This window comes from Manduca sexta, chromosome 23 (assembly GCF_014839805.1).
Source record: "Manduca sexta isolate Smith_Timp_Sample1 chromosome 23, JHU_Msex_v1.0, whole genome shotgun sequence".
NCBI lineage: Eukaryota > Metazoa > Arthropoda > Insecta > Lepidoptera > Sphingidae > Manduca > Manduca sexta.
In genome coordinates this window covers 14,030,100-14,048,524 of record NC_051137.1, presented here as the reverse complement: position 1 = coordinate 14,048,524, position 18,425 = coordinate 14,030,100, and the positions used below count along the sequence as shown (strand labels likewise).

At 37.1% G+C, this 18,425-nt stretch overlaps 2 protein-coding genes across 4 annotated transcripts; both read right to left on the bottom strand.

Moving 5' to 3' along the window:
* Window positions 1-625: 625 nt before the first annotated feature.
* On the bottom strand, window positions 626-12,741 carry LOC115445334 (reticulocalbin-2). Of its 2 annotated transcripts, none has more exons than XM_030171562.2 (7): window positions 12,402-12,741; window positions 12,056-12,203; window positions 7,463-7,619; window positions 7,210-7,287; window positions 6,896-7,016; window positions 4,751-4,874; window positions 626-3,695 (listed from the first exon to the last, which is right to left on the bottom strand). In XM_030171562.2, exons 1-7 carry the CDS (start codon window positions 12,598-12,600, stop codon window positions 3,530-3,532), a joined length of 993 nt encoding a protein of 330 aa, XP_030027422.1. In that variant the 5' UTR covers window positions 12,601-12,741; the 3' UTR covers window positions 626-3,529. The 2 variants fall into 2 exon arrangements, with proteins under 2 accessions (XP_030027422.1, XP_030027423.1); XM_030171563.2 differs by having other exon boundaries at window positions 7,469-7,619; window positions 12,402-12,740.
* Window positions 12,742-13,292: 551 nt separating this feature from the next.
* LOC115445359 (enhancer of mRNA-decapping protein 4) lies at window positions 13,293-17,924 on the bottom strand. Of its 2 annotated transcripts, none has more exons than XM_030171594.2 (8): window positions 17,584-17,924; window positions 16,986-17,121; window positions 16,444-16,600; window positions 15,802-15,967; window positions 14,725-14,869; window positions 14,261-14,444; window positions 13,708-13,931; window positions 13,293-13,549 (listed from the first exon to the last, which is right to left on the bottom strand). In XM_030171594.2, the coding sequence occupies exons 1-8, from the start codon at window positions 17,840-17,842 to the stop codon at window positions 13,369-13,371; spliced, it is 1,452 nt and encodes a 483-aa protein (XP_030027454.1). In that variant the 5' UTR covers window positions 17,843-17,924; the 3' UTR covers window positions 13,293-13,368. The 2 variants fall into 2 exon arrangements, with proteins under 2 accessions (XP_030027454.1, XP_030027453.1); XM_030171593.2 differs by having other exon boundaries at window positions 14,725-14,872; window positions 17,584-17,922.
* Between the last annotated feature and the right edge of the window lie 501 nt (window positions 17,925-18,425).

The following is an 18,425-nucleotide window of genomic DNA, read 5'->3' as shown; positions in this document are numbered from 1 at the left end:
AGCGGGTCGGACGCGTCACGGCGGCGATATCCGCACTGGGCCCTTATTCTGTATGATAGTGTAAACGCGTAACGCGGCCGTGTCATGTTATCTTCGAGAAATGTGCGTGGAATGGTATTCTGTAAGCCAAAGTTCTATAGTCCTAAACATGATGCGTTGTGTTACGTGCTTGTTACACACTGTGAAAATAACGTGCGGGATAGAGAATAAGGCCCCTGCTGTGTGTCCGGCGTTCTTGTTATTCCCCCATATATCGTCTCGTTCACTCATCGCTACTGACACAAAAAGTAAGCGGTGCTCGAGCGGCTACTTCGTGGCGCGACCCTGAGAGCCACGGAGCGAATATTGCGAAGTCTGTCGCACATAAGTAGATGTATTCGTCACGCAATAATATACTAGCAATAGTTATATCAGTTCACAATCTAGTTCAAAATAATCCGCTTCCTACGGCAATGCTAGCCTGTGCCCACCCTAGAACTTACGCTAATAGTGCTTATGCCTTGCAAGGTTTAAGCCTTTCGTTAATTCGACGACTTTCAGCTGCCCCCAAATCAAGTATATAATATTTTCTTCTATTAACGCAATGTCAAAATGACTAAAGAGAAGACGTAAAATAAACAAAATATAATAAATAAATTCATTTAATTAGTTAGTATAACACGTACACAATACAACTAAAGATTCACGTTTGGTCTCCATTATAAGTACACGTTACAGACAATTATGGCACTAGATATGGAAACAAATAGCAATGAATTTTAAAACTTGCCTATAGAACTACAACTGCTACAAAATATAACACGTACATAATTTCATGGAGCACATAGAACTTTGAATTAATAAATGCCATGTGACATTATACACGTCATCTAGATTATTTTTCTGCTTACAAATGTATTTTATAAAATATTAAATCAATGAATTTAACTGATAACAATTTCTATCATACAATAATTTACACAAAGAAATCGGTTATTGATCCCTCCTTGGGATAATAGATGGGATTTCAATTGCTTTCTAAGGATTAAATTGATAAATAAAGTGTGCTATTTAATGAAATAAACACTTGCGCATTTTATCGGTTTGTATATTATACATTTCTCCCGACGTTTCAAAGACTTCGACACGAAGATTCGAAGACTTTCAATGTCTAAAAATTCGTGTAAACAAGAAATCAGTGTGCTATTTATTTCCACAATAAACATGCCTATTTATTGACATCAGATATGTTAGGAAACTAATCTATTTAAGTGTACAAAGATTTATTTTTTATATTTTTTTCCGGGAAATAGCTCATGTCGTACGACAAATATAGCTAAACCATGCATATAAACAATGGCGATCTTAGAAAGTGACAAATGAGGGCCGCTCAGGGCCTGATGACTCCAAGGAGGATAAAGAAATGAATACATTACCTTCGTTAAGCAATCTGGTAAAAATGGCTTTTAAAATCACCTGCCGAGCCTGGGGTTAATTAAGACCACCACTGCATACAAATGTTTATGAATATTTATAACTCTTGTTTAGAACGTACTTTTTCAAAGCGCACATTAGCCTTTAGCAGTATAGTTTGACCAAGAAAAATAAACCTGCTTACAGGGCGCCACTTTCGCATTTTAGTTTTAACGTTGTAGTACATATGATGAATACCATATGGCGAGATTTATAATTTTGCTGGTCAGAATATTCTACATAATTGGCAAACGTACTGCATTTAAGTTTGACTACACGTTGATCACAAATTAATACATATTCCCCTTTATTCACAGACGTTTTTTATCTAAGGACGGAGTAATGTTGTATCTCTATATTAGCCAATCACAACGGCCCTGTGTCTACGCACTGCGAAGGCTGCCATGTCGTCAACACTGAGAAACAGACTCGCTATCATAGCAATGCTCCGTCCGATAAAAAACGTCTAAGAATAAAGGGGATTTTCTATAGTTCGCAACTTTAAAAACCTAAGTTAAAGTAACATGCACGTATTTTGACTAGTATCTAATGATTGTGCGTGTGAACTTTTAAACGGGGTTATAACTAATAACAAAGTTTATAAAATTTACAATTAATATTTTGAAATGTTAAATCTATTTCAGGGTGGAGATTGGAGACATCAAAATGGCAGTATTATACTTGAGATCTGATAACTATTTCATTATTGGATACTACAAGGTTTTGCAATGTTGTTAGACAAACTGCATGACTTACTGAATCAACTTGCACTGTAATCGACTACTTTAGATTTAGATTATTGTATAAACTTGGCTACTGTCGTATTTTAATATATACAGTGTAAACCGACTGCAAGTGATGTGCAGTTGTTGTTTAGGCAGCATGCAGTTCATCTAACAGATTGAATTTTCAAATATTATAATTAGCACAATTCTGAACTACTTATATGGAAGAAATATTCTAAATTCGCCACGTTGGCGCATACGTAGCACCAATACGTATTTAGGCCATAGTTAATGTATTTAGACAAATGTCGCGCAACAGTCACGTTCAACATGCTTTACCAACGGCACAATGTTGGCATTAGGAAAAATTTAAAACACCGGAACAAAAGCTCCATGTGTTGCTCAACATGGTGAGGAACATGTTTCGCGTGAATTGTTGCAGATTAAGGTTAAGTACCTATGACATACTGGTTAAAAATTTCCTATTTTTAAAGTTAATAAAATAATTATTTTGGGCCACCATATAGGTAGTCTTGAATTAGAAAATTTGGTTAAAGGGTGTCCCAAATACATCGAATTAAGTATTATTACCGTTAAATATACATTTACTATCAAATACAACGGGGATGTATTAGACCTTATAAATAACTACATAAGGCATGTGTCCAAACAAGGCTAGATCTACGGCCTGAATTCTCGATAACAATTTACATTCCACGCGGAATCTTTAACGCTGGAAAACGTCAATACATGTCATATGTAAGAATTTTTCAAATCAAAAATCTGCCTGATCGTATTAAATTAGGATCCACGACTAATACTAACGATTCCGTTTTAAAACCACGGGGAATGCTCGTTTATCATAGAGAATTACAATATTGTTTAGAATCTTTCAAGTAGAATTTATCTACGCCTTGTAAGGAATTTGGCGTGCATTATGACACCAGGGAAATATTTCTAATAGTTAATTGGCGCTATATACAGGATGTTTTTGAGGAGGGGGTTCATTTCGACCAACATAGTTGACTCGTTTACTTAAGCACAGCACAGATTCAAATGCACATGATGATATGGTGTGGCGTTCCGAGTATCGATTGACGAGCGATAATCCCTCTCCAATCAACACTATTATGCCTTTTCCTAACCGGATAAACATTTTTATTGTGACGATAATTTTAAATCGACGGTTAAAGGCTAATTGACTTAAACTAGTTTTTTTAAACTAGTTAAAAATTTTCGCTGAAAAATATCGCCAAGTCTAATTAGCCTTTCAACCGTTGATATGGTATTATGCACCTTAATACGTAGACTATAGATCTATATTAGAACCCCTCGCCTTGTGCGTCGCTCCCTTACAGTTCGTCGTCGTCCCAGTGGTCCCTCAGGTCGCCGTAGTTGGACGCCTCGCTGCCGACGAACACGTCGTGATGGTCCAGGATCTCGTCGTAGGACAGCAGATCGTCGTGGTTGTCGTCGGTGAGGGAGAATAAGTGGTCGACTTCCTCGGCGGCTATTTCTCTGTAACAGGCGCCGTAATGTTATTGCCGGTGGCAATTGTACTGAATGTATTTTGTTCTGGATTCGAATACCGGTTGGGGTAAAGTTATATTTGGGTTTTTCTGCTCAGTATCAGTCCGGAGTCTGGAATTTGTGCCCGATATGGCAAGAGGGTCGCCTCCTGTCACATCATGGGACGGAACACACTTGGCGAAAACTCGGTGTCTTGGTTGCGCCTCTGCATATCTCTTAGGATATAAATACGTGATGTGTGTTTTTTGTTTTAATATTAATGATGGCTCTTATTAGTATAGACAATATATAACATAACCTCTTTATCGTCGACGGGGTAGACAGGAACAGAGAGCAATGAAGGCATCTACTTATGTGTTTGTTTCTTCCGATGTGAAAGGGGGCGACCCTAACAAGTCCAAATTTCAGACACTGAGCTGATCCAAGATGAAAACCCCAAATTTTGCCCTAGTCGGGATTCAAACCTGCCACTTCAGAGCGGTGGCGTTAGTAATAACAACACCACCGATTTATCGAGTATTAAAAAATATGTTTATATAATATACACCTTAGAAACAAAAGTATAGTAATGTAAATGTTTATTTACAGCTCATAGTTATGACCCATTTTATAAGTTTGTGGTGCGATAAATTTTATACATCGATGGGTACACGACGTTGGTAAGTCACGAATTCATGATGAACATAAAACTGGTATCAAATGCGTATTATTTGTATCCATGTTGAGAACTTTTTATCTTTGTTAGCATTGAAAGTCAGATTGGGACACATTTATTATAATAAAAACTATCATGTCGAGAGAATGAGAAGCTTAATTAGATCTATTTAAAAAATTGACTAATGAGAACAGATTTTTTTTCCTTCTTTCAAATGACTTATCTTAATCGGTTCATTCCCGGAATCAGATTGAAGATTGAGATTGGGATCGATTATTCAAAACGGCCGAAAGTGATCAGCGAAATTAAACAATTTCGAATAAGGACCACTGCGATCGGTCAGCAAGCTGGTTAGGTCTCTGTACCTTAAGTATATAATAATACTCACTCGTTGACGGGTATGACCCACGCGTGTACCTCCTGCGCGTCCAGCACGCCGTCTTTGTTGGAGTCCAGCTCGTGGTCGAACTTGTCCTTCTCCGCCACCAGCCACGCCTTGTCTTGCTGCGACCCTGGTCGATGATACACGATCAATAACATTGTATATAAGTACTAGGTTTTGGCTGCGGTTTCGCTCGCGTGATATAGTTTTTTCGGGATAAAAAGTAGCCTATAGCACTTAGGAGTAATATACTTTTTTGTTAGTGAAAAAAAAATCATAATCGGTTTCGTAGTTCCTGAGATTAGCGCATTCAAACAAACAAACAAACTCTTCAGCTATAATAATACAGATCGTCTGGACAGGTGTCTTTTTTTTAATTCTATCTCCTATCACCCGCTATAACCACAACACAGTAATCTCATCTGATAATAACGTGAGTAGAAAAATAATAAAATATGGTCATATTTTAGCCTCTGCCTCCACCATTGGGGACCAGTGGAAAAAAAATATTGCACAGCTCAAAACCATCTCGACTTACGTTCCGTATGTAATATCATCTTCTTGTTACCTCACACGTCACCCACACAACATTAAACGTGCATGCATTACTGATTCGTTTAAACAATACCAATAGAGTTTAATTAATCGTCGTGGATCAATTGTCTTCATTTGAATGGACTAGAATTTGGGTTGGATTAATCTAGGTTCTAGATTGAGATATACAAAATGTACAAGTTTATATGCACATTATACAATGGTGTACATTATACAGGGTGTGGCAGAGTGTGGTATTTCTTCAGTAATTATTGAAGAATTATATCAGATATAGCGATAGCCATTGACGTATATTCTATAGACACGAACCTCCATATAAACTATTTGTTCAGCATCTGAACTAACATGGCAACCACAACGTCACTGTTATAACCTATTTATTCACTTGAACAACAAATTATTTTACTTATTTCACTAATACACAACCACAAACATAAATATGGACACCATACTAAAATCAGTTTGAATGGATGTCAGTTCAATTCAGTTGAATACAGTGAATGTTGGGAACGCCAAATCTAGTATCTACATAGTACATATTTATTATATCGATGGCGATAGCCTAGTTGTAAGTGGAACGGACTGTCGAGGTGAATGTTTGAGACCCAAGGGCACACACCTCTGACTTTTCTAAAATGATGTGTGTATTCTGTGAATTATCGCTTGCTTTAACGGTGAAGGAAAACATCGTAAGAAACCTGCATACCGGAGAAGTTCTCTACGGGAATATTGAACGTGTGTGAAGATTATTTACATTTTGAGATCAGCGTGTTGCAATGAGGACTAATCCCCTTCAGTAGTAGAGGAGGCTCGTGCCCAGCGGTGGGACAATATACACAGGGCTGATATTATTATTATATCAGATAGGAGAGTAATTAAAGTACATAGTGCTACAGGCTTGATGCTGAGATAAAAAACCCATTATCACTTTATCCGACCAGAGCTAAGGTTCGAAAGAGATCTCAACACGACACTCGGACCCCAATATAACTAAAGCATGATACAGTTAGTAAAAAATGCTGTAGTCCGCGCGTGAACTCTTCAGAATCCCGGCGCTCGGCCCGGGACTGCGTGCCGAAGTTGTCCTTAGCAAGAGAATACTCTAATGTCGACTTCGTATTATTCATTTTCACTTTACAGACTAGTAGCGTAATTATTGTATAATTTATATTTAAAGTTGGTTGAATGGCCATTGGTTATAAGCACATAATCACTACATAGTATAAAACAAAGTCGCTTTCTCTGTCCCTATGTGTGCTTAAATCTTTAAAACTACGCAACGGATTTTGATGCGGTTTTTTAATAGATAGAGTGATTCAAGAGGAAGGTTTATATGTATAATAACATCCATTAAATAGTGGAGAAATACTGTTATTTTGTTATGTTATATCCGTGCGAAGCCAGAGCGGGCCGCTATGTTTTTATATACAACGTTCACAGTTTTTCTGTAGTGTATTTAGTATCAGTATTGCACCCGTGCGGAGCCGGGGCGGGTCGCTAGTACCAAATATATATCCTTTAATTTCCTCGGAGCTCGCGTGGCAACTGTACATCTTTATTACATAGGGGTAAGACGTAAATTCATATAGAACTTACCCCTTTCTCCGATGTATTCCTCGAAGTCAACGACGCCGTCCTTGTTGGCGTCCTTCTCCCTCAGGGTCTGGTTCACCAGGAACGGGTGCATCACCGCATGCTCCTCCGGGTTGCTGAATACCTGCACATCGTCAACAATCCTATGATGCTTTCCATAAACAATAATTTATGTTTTTTTGTAAAATGCACGTAAATGTTTTATTAATTTTTTTAGGTTTCACTTTTGGAGATAATCGTCTCATATCAAGATTAAAGACATTTAGAAAGATATTAAAAATGAAATGTTTCCGTTACAATAATTATTAAGTCCGCACCTCGAACTCGCGTGCGTCGAGTATTCCGTCGCCATCCTTGTCCGCGGCCGCCCACATTGCCTTCTCCTCTTGTAACAGCTGGAATTATACGCATGAGTTAATTCCAAAAAATAAATATACCGCATCTTAAACCCAATATCAGAAAAAGCACCTAAAAAAAGAAATACATATAACCAATAACTTCCGCATTGGACATGCACGTCTCCGCATTGGACATGCACCTCTCCGCATTAATAATACAAACAATGCGTACCCGTACCATGCCAGAGTCGGTGATGTCCTCCTGGCCAATCTCCTCTTCCGTATCAACCCCGAACGCGTCCTGCAGGTACTCAGACCAGGTGAGGACGCCGTCGCGGTTGTCATCCGCCTCCGTCAGCCGCTCGTGCGCCTCCTCAATGGACAGCTTCCTGGTGGCAAACAGACAAAATCGTAAATAAATAAAAACATGCAGGCTTTTAAAAAGATTATATCAAAAATGACAAAAAAAAAACTCATATAAGTTAGTCAGAACAAAAAGGGAAAAGATAAAGTAATATCGGCAATGTGGCTTATAGAGCAGTGTCGGCGAGTGTCCTCAAAGTAATTTATATTCTTCTTCTTCTTCAGGTGCCTCTTTATTACTGAAGGTTGGCAGTCAATTCCTTGAACCTTTCCTTGTTCATGGCTAACCGGAACTTATATTATGTAGGTACAAAATTATGCGAAAATAAATTTATCTTTTATCAAGTCATGTAAGAAATTTGAAAATAAACATTATTATGAAATCATCGTATATAATTCTTAAAAACATCACGATAATCGTATAAAATAATGCAAATGCTAAAAAGACCAACCATTTCAAAGAACCCTTGCCTACATCATTAAAAAGCCACTCACGATACTTCGCGTGCAGAATCTTAACCGCGCACGTGTTGTTTTATTTTCAATTCCCCACTGATAAAGCTATCGGCAGCTCGTGAACGGTAGCCTTTTTAATCTCACTATAGACGTATATTATTAACCTCATGAGTCAAGCAGTCAGGCGTACAATGCGCCCAGTGTTATTTATAGTACGTCATAACTGTCTGCATGCGCTAGGAATTATGACAGATGACTCTCGGCCTTTTTAGATACAAGTATGTACTCTCAATGAGGTATGCAGAAGTGGATTATAAAGATAATTCTATTTTATTGCTTTGAATGACGAGACGAGCTTGCCTTTCGCTTGATGGTAAGCGATACGACCGCTCATTAACAGTAGAAACACCATCCAACACATTGAATTACAAAGTATAGTTTGGTATTCCACTGCGCTCGCCATCCTGTAGTTACACTGGCTACAATATAGAATACGAATAACAATATTAAATTTTAAGTATCACAAAACATCAGTTTTCTCCAATTTATAAAATGCCTTACTAACAAACTACAAAGACCATGTATGCTATAACTTAAAAATCTGAAACGTAATAAGTTGACGATCCCACTGCTATCGCAAGAGCTAATAGTATGAATCTGTGTCATATCTCGCTTTCCCTCCATATCGTCGCGTAGCTTAGATAAATGAGAATATAGAACTAACCAGAAATCTGTACTTCACATCGTTCGCAATAGGAATCATTATTTAAGTGGTAAACTAGATATTGTATTGCCAATGCTGGTGGTAGGATATATTTTATATTCGTCCGGATAGCGACCACCGTACACAAAGTGTTAAAACCCACCATAGTGGCCCACGTATGTGTCATGTTCCGAGATCAGCCTGTGTATATCCAGTTCTAACAGGCCGGCATAATTGTGCCGACTGTCGAGGGGTAATCATCTCTCGTCAGTCGACATTCTATTGGACCCTATACCAGTTACTATCAGGTGAAGTGGGCTCACTCTACTGTGACCGTATAAAAACGTGACAAACTCTAAAATATTTAAAACGTATTATGTAGTATATAAGGTTATAATCCCGTGACAGACGTAAATGTCATATAGGTAGCTGTCATGTTTGCCGGCAAACATTCCGATGCTTAATGGATTAAAGAACACATGCGTGTTAGTCACACAAAAGCTCGCAACAAAGGTAAACTAACGCAAAGAAATCCAGGTAAATGACATTTTCCGTTAAATTCTCAGTTCTGAGAACACGTGGGCATTGTTGTAAATCTATGCGGTTTATCTGCAATCTCGCCTTGAGTCTAATAATAAGCAAACGAGTTGATGTGACGCTTACTACCAAGATTTCTCGTTTACGAGAATCCTTTAAAGTAAGCAAAACTTCTTTGAATATATCTGAAGCTAAGAAGTATTGCGCGAGCATTACTGTGTCCAGGTTAGAAGGATGTACGCCAGGGTAATTAGAAATTTGACATTAGCGATAGTTATAGATAATTTTTTTTTAATATGTGCGCGGCAAAGTGACCCTACTGGATCTGATGGTAAGTAGAGTGGGGTACAATAGAATGTCAACTGACGAGAAATGATTACCCCTCGACAGTCGACACAATTATGCCGGCCTGTTGAACCCGAATATACACAGGCTGAAGATGTTGCGGGAGAAATATGGCGGCCTACCTATTTTAAGTCGACTACAATTTCGTGACATAAATTCAATTAAAAAAACGTAATGTAGGCAAGCCAGCGCCAAAATATTTTATTCATGTTGAATTTAACAAGCCTTTGAATATTCAGTCTGACGGATACAGACGGCTCTCAAGTTTGTTACTGCAAGTGAATTTTAAACCAACTGCACTATTTTACATTCCTATTGTTATAGAATTCTCAGTCTAATGTTCTCAAAAAAGGTATTTATGCTTGTTTTTTTTAGACTTTCCCGCCCTCACACCCACCACTACAACTCCTGTGCGCCAGGATCAGCAGTGGCACGCATTTATGACACCGAGTGGTGAAGCTCGGCGAGTCTCAGGGAAAACTAATTTGTCTTTATTCCGCAACGAAATTGGAGTCGGAAATATTAGTATTTGTGCTTATCGAATTTCAATAATTATCTATGAATTATGATTAACCAATATACTGTGTAGGGTAGAATTGTATAAACAATAGCTTTGGATCGCGGTTCCGCCCGCGTGATAAAGTTATTCCGGGCTACAAGTTCCACTATTTATTTTCCCAAGATAAAAAGTATGTCCCTGGGTCTAAAACTATCTCCATACTTGGGACGAAATACGTATGAAATAGCGGAAGCTCACCCGCCTACATCACCCAATTTGTATAACATTGTGAAACATAAGATATTCTTAATTGTGAAATATATATTGAAATTGTAAATCAATGAATATATTTAAACAAAATAATCTCCATTCTAAATTTCATCCAAATCGGTTCAGTCACTCTGTCGTGTAAGCGTCACAGACAGACAGACAGTGTGAACTGCATTTATAGTATACATACGGAAACTAAGGATAAGTATGGATTGGTAAATATCTAAGCGTGCGTCCAAATCTGTCGAATGCGCGTGTTTGTGGAAGGCTCGTCGTGCGCATTTTCCATATTTAGACGCTCAGTTTAGACGTTCTACACATATTATTTACTAAGTAAATACTTATATATTTTTTATGTCTAAACTTGTGTTTTAAAGTTATGAAGGTGAGATAGTCATAAAACATGATGGTAAATTCAATTATCACCAATTAATGCGAGAAGAACAAGGATTGAAATTGTCCATTTCACCCAGCTAGCTAATATATAACTATGTATGGTAGACATAAATTATATCCATAGTAATATTTGTCACAAAGTTACACAATGTCACACAAGATATGGAATCACACCAAAAACAATAGAAATGATAAGTGGGTAGATATTTATTTACATTTCTGGTACAAGGCTGGTGAATGCACTTTACATAGACTAAACAGACAGTAACATTTATAATAAATACATGAGCATTGTAAGGAGATTAAAAGAGTGACATATTTTAATACTCTTTTCTTTCAATACATTTACGACGCGCGAAATAAGGGTGTGTATATTCAGATTCACTAATAATTTCAAATAGATAGCTTCTAAAAATATGGTTAGATTAGGATAGAGCCTTAATTCCAATATTTAACTTAAAACAATATATTCTATTACTGGGCAGATATAAAGCTTTAAATCTATATACACTTTGAACATGTACTCATTCCACATTACCATACTTATTCCAAACTAGAACCATAAAATTTTATTACAAACATTAAACTAAAAGAAATTAGTTTTTCAATACTTCTCCGAAACTGTTCACATCTTTATGTGTATTTGTTATGCATATATTAATGTTTCAACATCATAATGATTTAAATATTTTTAATGGTCATTTCTGTACTAGAATATTAAAGTATGTATGTTTTGTACCAGCATTGGTCTTACCGTTTTAACTATTAAAAATGGTTTTCAACCGAGCCTAATTTTGTTATCAGCTAATTGAATGTGAGTGTGAAATGAAAACATATGGCATGGGTACAGTTACAAATGTAACTAAAATAAAGAATTAATATAAACATGTGTATACCTCTAAATTATTTTTACTCGTGGGCAGATAAAGAAGTTCCGTGCAGTTTTAATTTGGATAAAAAGGGGAGGATACTATCTGTTCGGTATTTTTTGTTGTTGTTAAACTTATCAGTTATATTTACTGTAAATTGTGTTCATTTATTATTCTTCTCGCTGTTTAGGTAAATAAGGGTATAAGATAATAAAAAGAGATTACCTAGTGTTTGGGTATTTAACTTCATTATAAATATAATGAATAACACCATTTATTTTGGTAACTCTTTCTTCTTTTGTAATAACTTGCTAGCAGTCAATGATTTTCGAGAACAATTTTAAGAAACAATAAAGAACACTCAACCAGAATTAAAAAAACACTCACTCAAAAGAGTTCATAATCCAATCCTTCAGCTCCAACCGGTCAATGAACTTGTCTCCATTGAGGTCCATCTTGGGTAGCATCAGCTCCAGCCGCCGCTTGGACTCCTCCGGGCTCAGCTTGTCGAACTCCTCGCTCTCTTTCACGCTGCCTATAGAGAAATAATACGTCAGCCCGATAATACACGGCACTAAAACGAACAAAGCGTGTTTAACAGACATCGCACGCCGCTCCTATCGCCACTGTTATCCAAGACTAACATTGCAAAATGCAACACTTTACGTCGCGCGCGGCTTGCGGACGCAACGTCACAAAATAAAAAGATTTTAAAACGCCGGCTGGCGGGCACCTAAAATGGCCTCGTGGTCAAACTCGGTGTTGTGCCCGGAGTCCCCGTAGTGGTCGTGGTCTCGGGGCCTGTAGCTACCGTCCAGCTCGCGCTCTACATTATCCATCCCATGACTGTGAGCCGCCGCCGCCGATACACCATATAAATTGTATGTTAAAAACAACACCAAAAAGTGTACGCTGGCCATTTTAATACACATCCGCTGTAACAGTTTAGGATTTAAATCTTGCTCAATGGCTTTATTATGCAAATCTCATTATATTCTTGTTTATTTTTATAAATCAATGAAGATGCAAAAAGCTCTCTGACAGAAACGAGACAAACTGACAGATGGGCGGATGTTCGACGTTCTGTTCTCGTTGTATGGAATAAACAAATACGTTTTCATTATCCTATTGGTGAAATTTGTGTTCTTACGTGTTTGTTTATATAATGTTTTCAACTTTCATTGGTTTAAAATTATTCGCGAAAAATATTATTGGATTCGAACTCAGAATGCGAAAATCTCCACAATTAACATAAAAAGATTTTTTTTAATAATTACAATGAAACTACGGTTTCTAGTCTCTACACTGAATATTGTAGTTGTAGAATCGGTTTTTATTTAAACGATATTGTTCTCATCAGAGAATAACATAAATATGGGATAGTTCCCATCGTGAAGTATGTAGGTCTCCTAAACAGCAGCGGTTGATTCACCAACAGGGCGGGACAGCAGCTGATCGCTTACTTCATACTTACATTGGTTTGGTATAATAATATGAATATGTAGTATGATTATATTTCGCTTCTAGTAAAAGTCGATAAGAATGTCGACCTTAGGCTAAGAATTTTATTAGATATACGCACACTACTATTAAATATTTAAATACCTACTTAATAAAACACAGGTTCAAGAAAAACAAAACAGTTTATTCAAAAACTAAAACGCAAATTAGTACATACTTGTACCTACCTAAAGTTCTAATTATTTCAACAAATTATCCGCAGCCATAATTATCAACGTTACTCTGCGACTGGCTACATGATTTGGATATGAAGAGAGGAACTTGGAAAGGTGTTTTTTTACTTCACCGACTACCAGCGGAAGATGGACACGCGTGTCAGAGTGAGTTGTGTTCAGGTTGATAATGGCATCTTCTAGATAACTGTAAATAAAGGAAAATTAAAAAAATAATAATAACATTAAGGGAAAGGGATAATACATTTCATAGATTGAAACTGGCTCGTCACGTTACGGACAGGCCAATTCATCATTATATCAAACGAAATCTCTCGTACAAACGACAAAGATTCTCGTACCTACCTGCACTTCAACTGGGTATCGTGAACCATGTCAGTAGCGAGTTGTTGAATCAAGGACAATAGTACAGGCTGCTTGAGGGTGCATGGCGAGGTGAACACTGCTCCAGGGTCGACGGCGCGGCAGGCGGCCATCACCAGGGAAAGGTCGGCAGCATTGAGAGCCTGCTCGAATGCTTGGTTCACATGACCCTCGGAGATCAGTTTTTGGATCTCTGCTGATTGCATCTAGAAGTCAAAGAATTATGTATATTTTAACTTGTTTCGAAGGCATCTTTGATTAATATTCTCATTTCACGTACACATAAATATTTATGGAGGAAAGTAATTAGATATCTCCAGAAACCGATTCGATGTCCATCAATTACTAAGTGGCTGTCGGCAGCCCTTTAAAAGCGACTTAACTAGGCATGACATAAAATCTATTTTTGTTAATTATTTTTAGGCAGCCCAATAATACATTAAAGACAATTCAATAATAATATGTTTACTAAAGCAAGTTGTGTAGTTAATAAAAAAACCAACTCAGGCTGAATTTTTTATTTCTTCGAACTTACTAGCTGGTCTATAATGGAGTGTCCTGGATCGGCCGGTTGCGGCGGACTGGCGGGCGCGTAGTCACACGGGGGCGACAGATCTAACGTCTCCATCGCGTGAGCTTCCCGAGGTTCTGATTGTAACTGAGAACAGAACATGTCCAGCACCTTCTGTCTCCACTGTTTTAGCTCGCTGTGGAGAAACCTGGGGCGGCAAAGGAGTAGTTTTAATTACAATCAACTGCCTGGCTGAACATACTCTGTCTTTGCTTTAACACTATACCTGAATTTAGTATCTACTTTTAATAATCTAGCCTGGATAAGTTTTTTTGCTTACAACTAGACAGTCTAGAATAGGTATTTAGTATTTTGATAAAAATTCCTCGCTTTGGTTTATGTCAGTTGGTAGGAGTAAGTAATGGATTTTAGTGCAAAGTGTGATGAAAACCAAATTGAAAATACTAAAGACAACAATTATGACATACTCCTCCACTGCGCACTGGAGCGTGTTTATAAGACTCTTTCCAGGGTCGGAAGCAGCTTCTAGAATGGTCTGGTGTCGTTCCAAGGCGCGACGGAGCACCCTCGATGTTTTGTACACCGACTTGGACAATACGGTAGAGTTCTCTTCTACTGCAACCAGATTGGAAAAGTTAGAGATGTTAAATGAACGCGTTTTGCTCGCTCTAAACTTATATTTCTTTACCAACGATACTTGAATCCTCCTAGAGTAATCATCGATGCTTCCTTTTTTATTAAGCACGTAATAAATCGCTATATTAGTTGGTGCAGTTCAATTCAATTCAATTCAATTTTTTTAATTGTGGCTCCATCGTTGGCAGACGATGATTTTGCCAGTGTCAAAGTTGAAAGTAGGACGTAGTAGTTACGGTAAATTTTTATGGGTCTAATATTATCTATGACTGTTGAGCGGTAAATAAAGCAATGGCAATACAAAATAATCGAAAAACACATTATACGTAAATTCAGAATTGAATACTTGAATCCTCCTATAGTAATCATCGATGCTTCCTTTTTTATTAAGCACGTAATAAATCGCTATATTATTTGGTGCAATAAACGTTTATTTTGACATTTAGGCGTCATAATTAGAAAAATATTCTAGCAAGAAGTTTGTATTTGTAATGCTGCTTGCTTGCATGTGGAGATCACGGCTAGGCTCGGTGGATTTCATATTTTGTTCTAGTAAGATATTACTCTGTTCTAAATACAAAAGAAAAATTACAATACTTGTTAGCCATTTTCATAGCTTAGGTCTGTTAACTTGCATGCCATTAGATTATCAGGTATTTTATTAACACTACTTTCGAGAAGCTTAGGCCACTCAAACTTTGTCAGCATCAATATGGATTAACTTCTCACCTTGAGATTAACTTGAAACGAAAAAAAGATGTAGAAAAATGAGTAAAGATTCAGTTTTTTAATTTAAATATTTGAAAACACAACATTTACAGATGAAAAGGCTGTATCTATTTTTTCATAAAGTTCAAAAGGATTTAAAGGTTTTTCTATGGTTAGCCTTAATATCAACTAGAGCTTACGTTCTACGAAGGCAGTTTCGATGACCCGGCTGACGTGTGTCACCAACCGGCGATGGGACCGCTCCAGGATCGGCAGGTACAAGTTAGAAAAGTCCCGGGACAAACATCCTCCGACTATATCCTTCACAGATTCCGTTGTGGCGTTCACCATCTGCTTTTTCAATTCCTGGAGAGAAACAAATGAATGTACAATTGTATCGGACTCCGCTACGGCTATTAAATGAACACGGTAAGCTTACCTAATTAGCATTGCTATCTTACTCTTTAGTTTGTATGATAAGTACCTAGGTAATACCTATATTCCTTATATTGGCAAGCATAATAAAAAAAAATGGCGTAGTATTTTCCAGGGAGAGCCTGTGTCTTAGACAAATGACTTTGGTGTAAGTACATACGAGTAGATATGATAATTTGATTGTTTTTAAAAATGTATAGTAATAATAGTAGGTAGCCTCAGCATCCTGTAGGCGCCATGCAATTCTAGGATGGGCACGGACCACTTGGGCCTCTTCTCAATACGCCTATGAATAAAAACGTCCTTATCTCTCCGTGTAGAAAGTCCACGTCTAGTGGGTTAGTTTAATAACTACGGGGCTGACATAGGGTTGATAATTGTAAACTTTAAGTTACAGGATTGTTTACCTCGCTTTGCAAGAAAGACATGAGTTCTTCTCTGATTTCCCGACCGAATGAAGTACCCTTATTGGACTCTATGGCGTCCAGCAGCAATTTCGCTTGATGATTCGTGCCATCGCTATCCGTCGTGTTAGGCAATTTGGGCAGGTTCAGTTCTCTGATACTGAAAGCGAGTGCAGTAAGGTAACCAATGGGTAAACAGAGAGCTGTAAATGATGGTGTAAAAGAATGTGGGAATGATAATAAATATTGTTATACTGTTTAAAGAAGATCTTATTAAGCGATTACATACTATTCAACGAGAGATACTTAACTAATGATAATAAATAATAGTTATTTAAAAATTTTGCTGGTAGGATATATTTTATATCCGCCCCGATAGCGACTACCGTACACAAGGTGTTGCAACCCGTCGTAGTGGCCCACATATGCGTTCCGTGATCAGCTAGTGTGGCTCCAAATCCAACAGGTTTCATCATCACTTGTCGGTCAACATTTTATTGGATCCACTGGGTCACTGCCGGGCACGTATAAAAAAAATGGCATACCTCTGTGTAATTGCTTTCTTCAATAAGTCGGTAAATATTTGATTGTGAACATGCTCAGTTTTCTCCATTGCGAGTTTCGATTTACATATCTCTTCTTTTAACGTAGTCAATAAGCGACACTGTTCTAGGAACATGTCTAGAAAAAATAAGAAAAAATATATATTATGAAAATATACGAAATTGATTTCAAATATTTTTTTGACTGGTCTACATACTTTCAGCTTTACTTGTATAGGTAGTACCTACACAATATTTGTTTTCTAGCATATTTTAAGCGACTTTTCATCGTCGATATGATCTTGCGGTTTAATGCAAAACGGATACTCATAAAAACTAAACCAGTCTTCCTGCATTAAGCTTATATTGTTTAAACAAGAGATAGCTCTGGCTGCCGTATTTTTACACGTTTATGCAGATTATTTTCCACTTCTGGTAAATACAAACATAGCCTCAATAATATTATAAAACGAATGACTAACAATACAAACATTATCCTCCTTTTTGTGCAGCCGGGTAGATTTCCAGCCTATCTAAACAAGATGACATACCACTGAAAGATTTTAAAACGGAGTGATGCCCACTAGATAACAGTACATACCACTCAGTCTGTCTATCTTCTGCTCCAAACAAACAAGTAAATCGCTGTCGTATATGCTCTTTTCAGCGATACCACTATCTACCACGTCGGCGGCATCATCGGAGTCCGAAGTGTCGTTCACGATACACACATCGATCGAGGACTCGCTGACCGTGCGCGCGAGTAGCTCGGCGTAGTTGAAATTAGATTGCTCGTTTTGCAATGAACATAATGATTTAGACCGTTTCAGTGTATTGTCGAATTTCTTAGGAATATTCATTGTTTTTAATGATTGTCACTATTTTAGCAGAGCAATTGAAAGATATTTTGTCAACTACCCTCAAATTTGTAATCACGAATGATAATGTGAGTATATATAGAAAGATGTTTATAAAAGAGAAATTACTTTTCGACCTTTTGTATTTATATCGATAAAAATATTATAATATAGGTGTTCATTATTCGTATATAACACCTTGCTCATGAGTCGATAAAAGATTTTTTTTAGTATTTTATACTTCGAAAAGTTTTGTTTTTATTCCGAAATATTTGTGAAACTAGTAAAGTTTAATTATTTCCGAAATAACAGGTCGAGTTTTACTTTGATAAGGGTGAACAATAACAAACAACAGATGTTAATCTCTTGTACCGGATAAATGTTAAATGCGTTAACCACAATTCAAAATTACTGTACTTACAAAAAAAAAATTAAAAAAAAAATTCATGGTTAGAAAAATAAAACACTGCTGAGTATTTTTCAAGCGGTTTATATAATGAAAATAATATAATAATTACAATCAACTGGCATATAGGCGGGCGAACTTCGGAGCTTGCAACACTCGTTAGAAACTGGCGCCATTTAT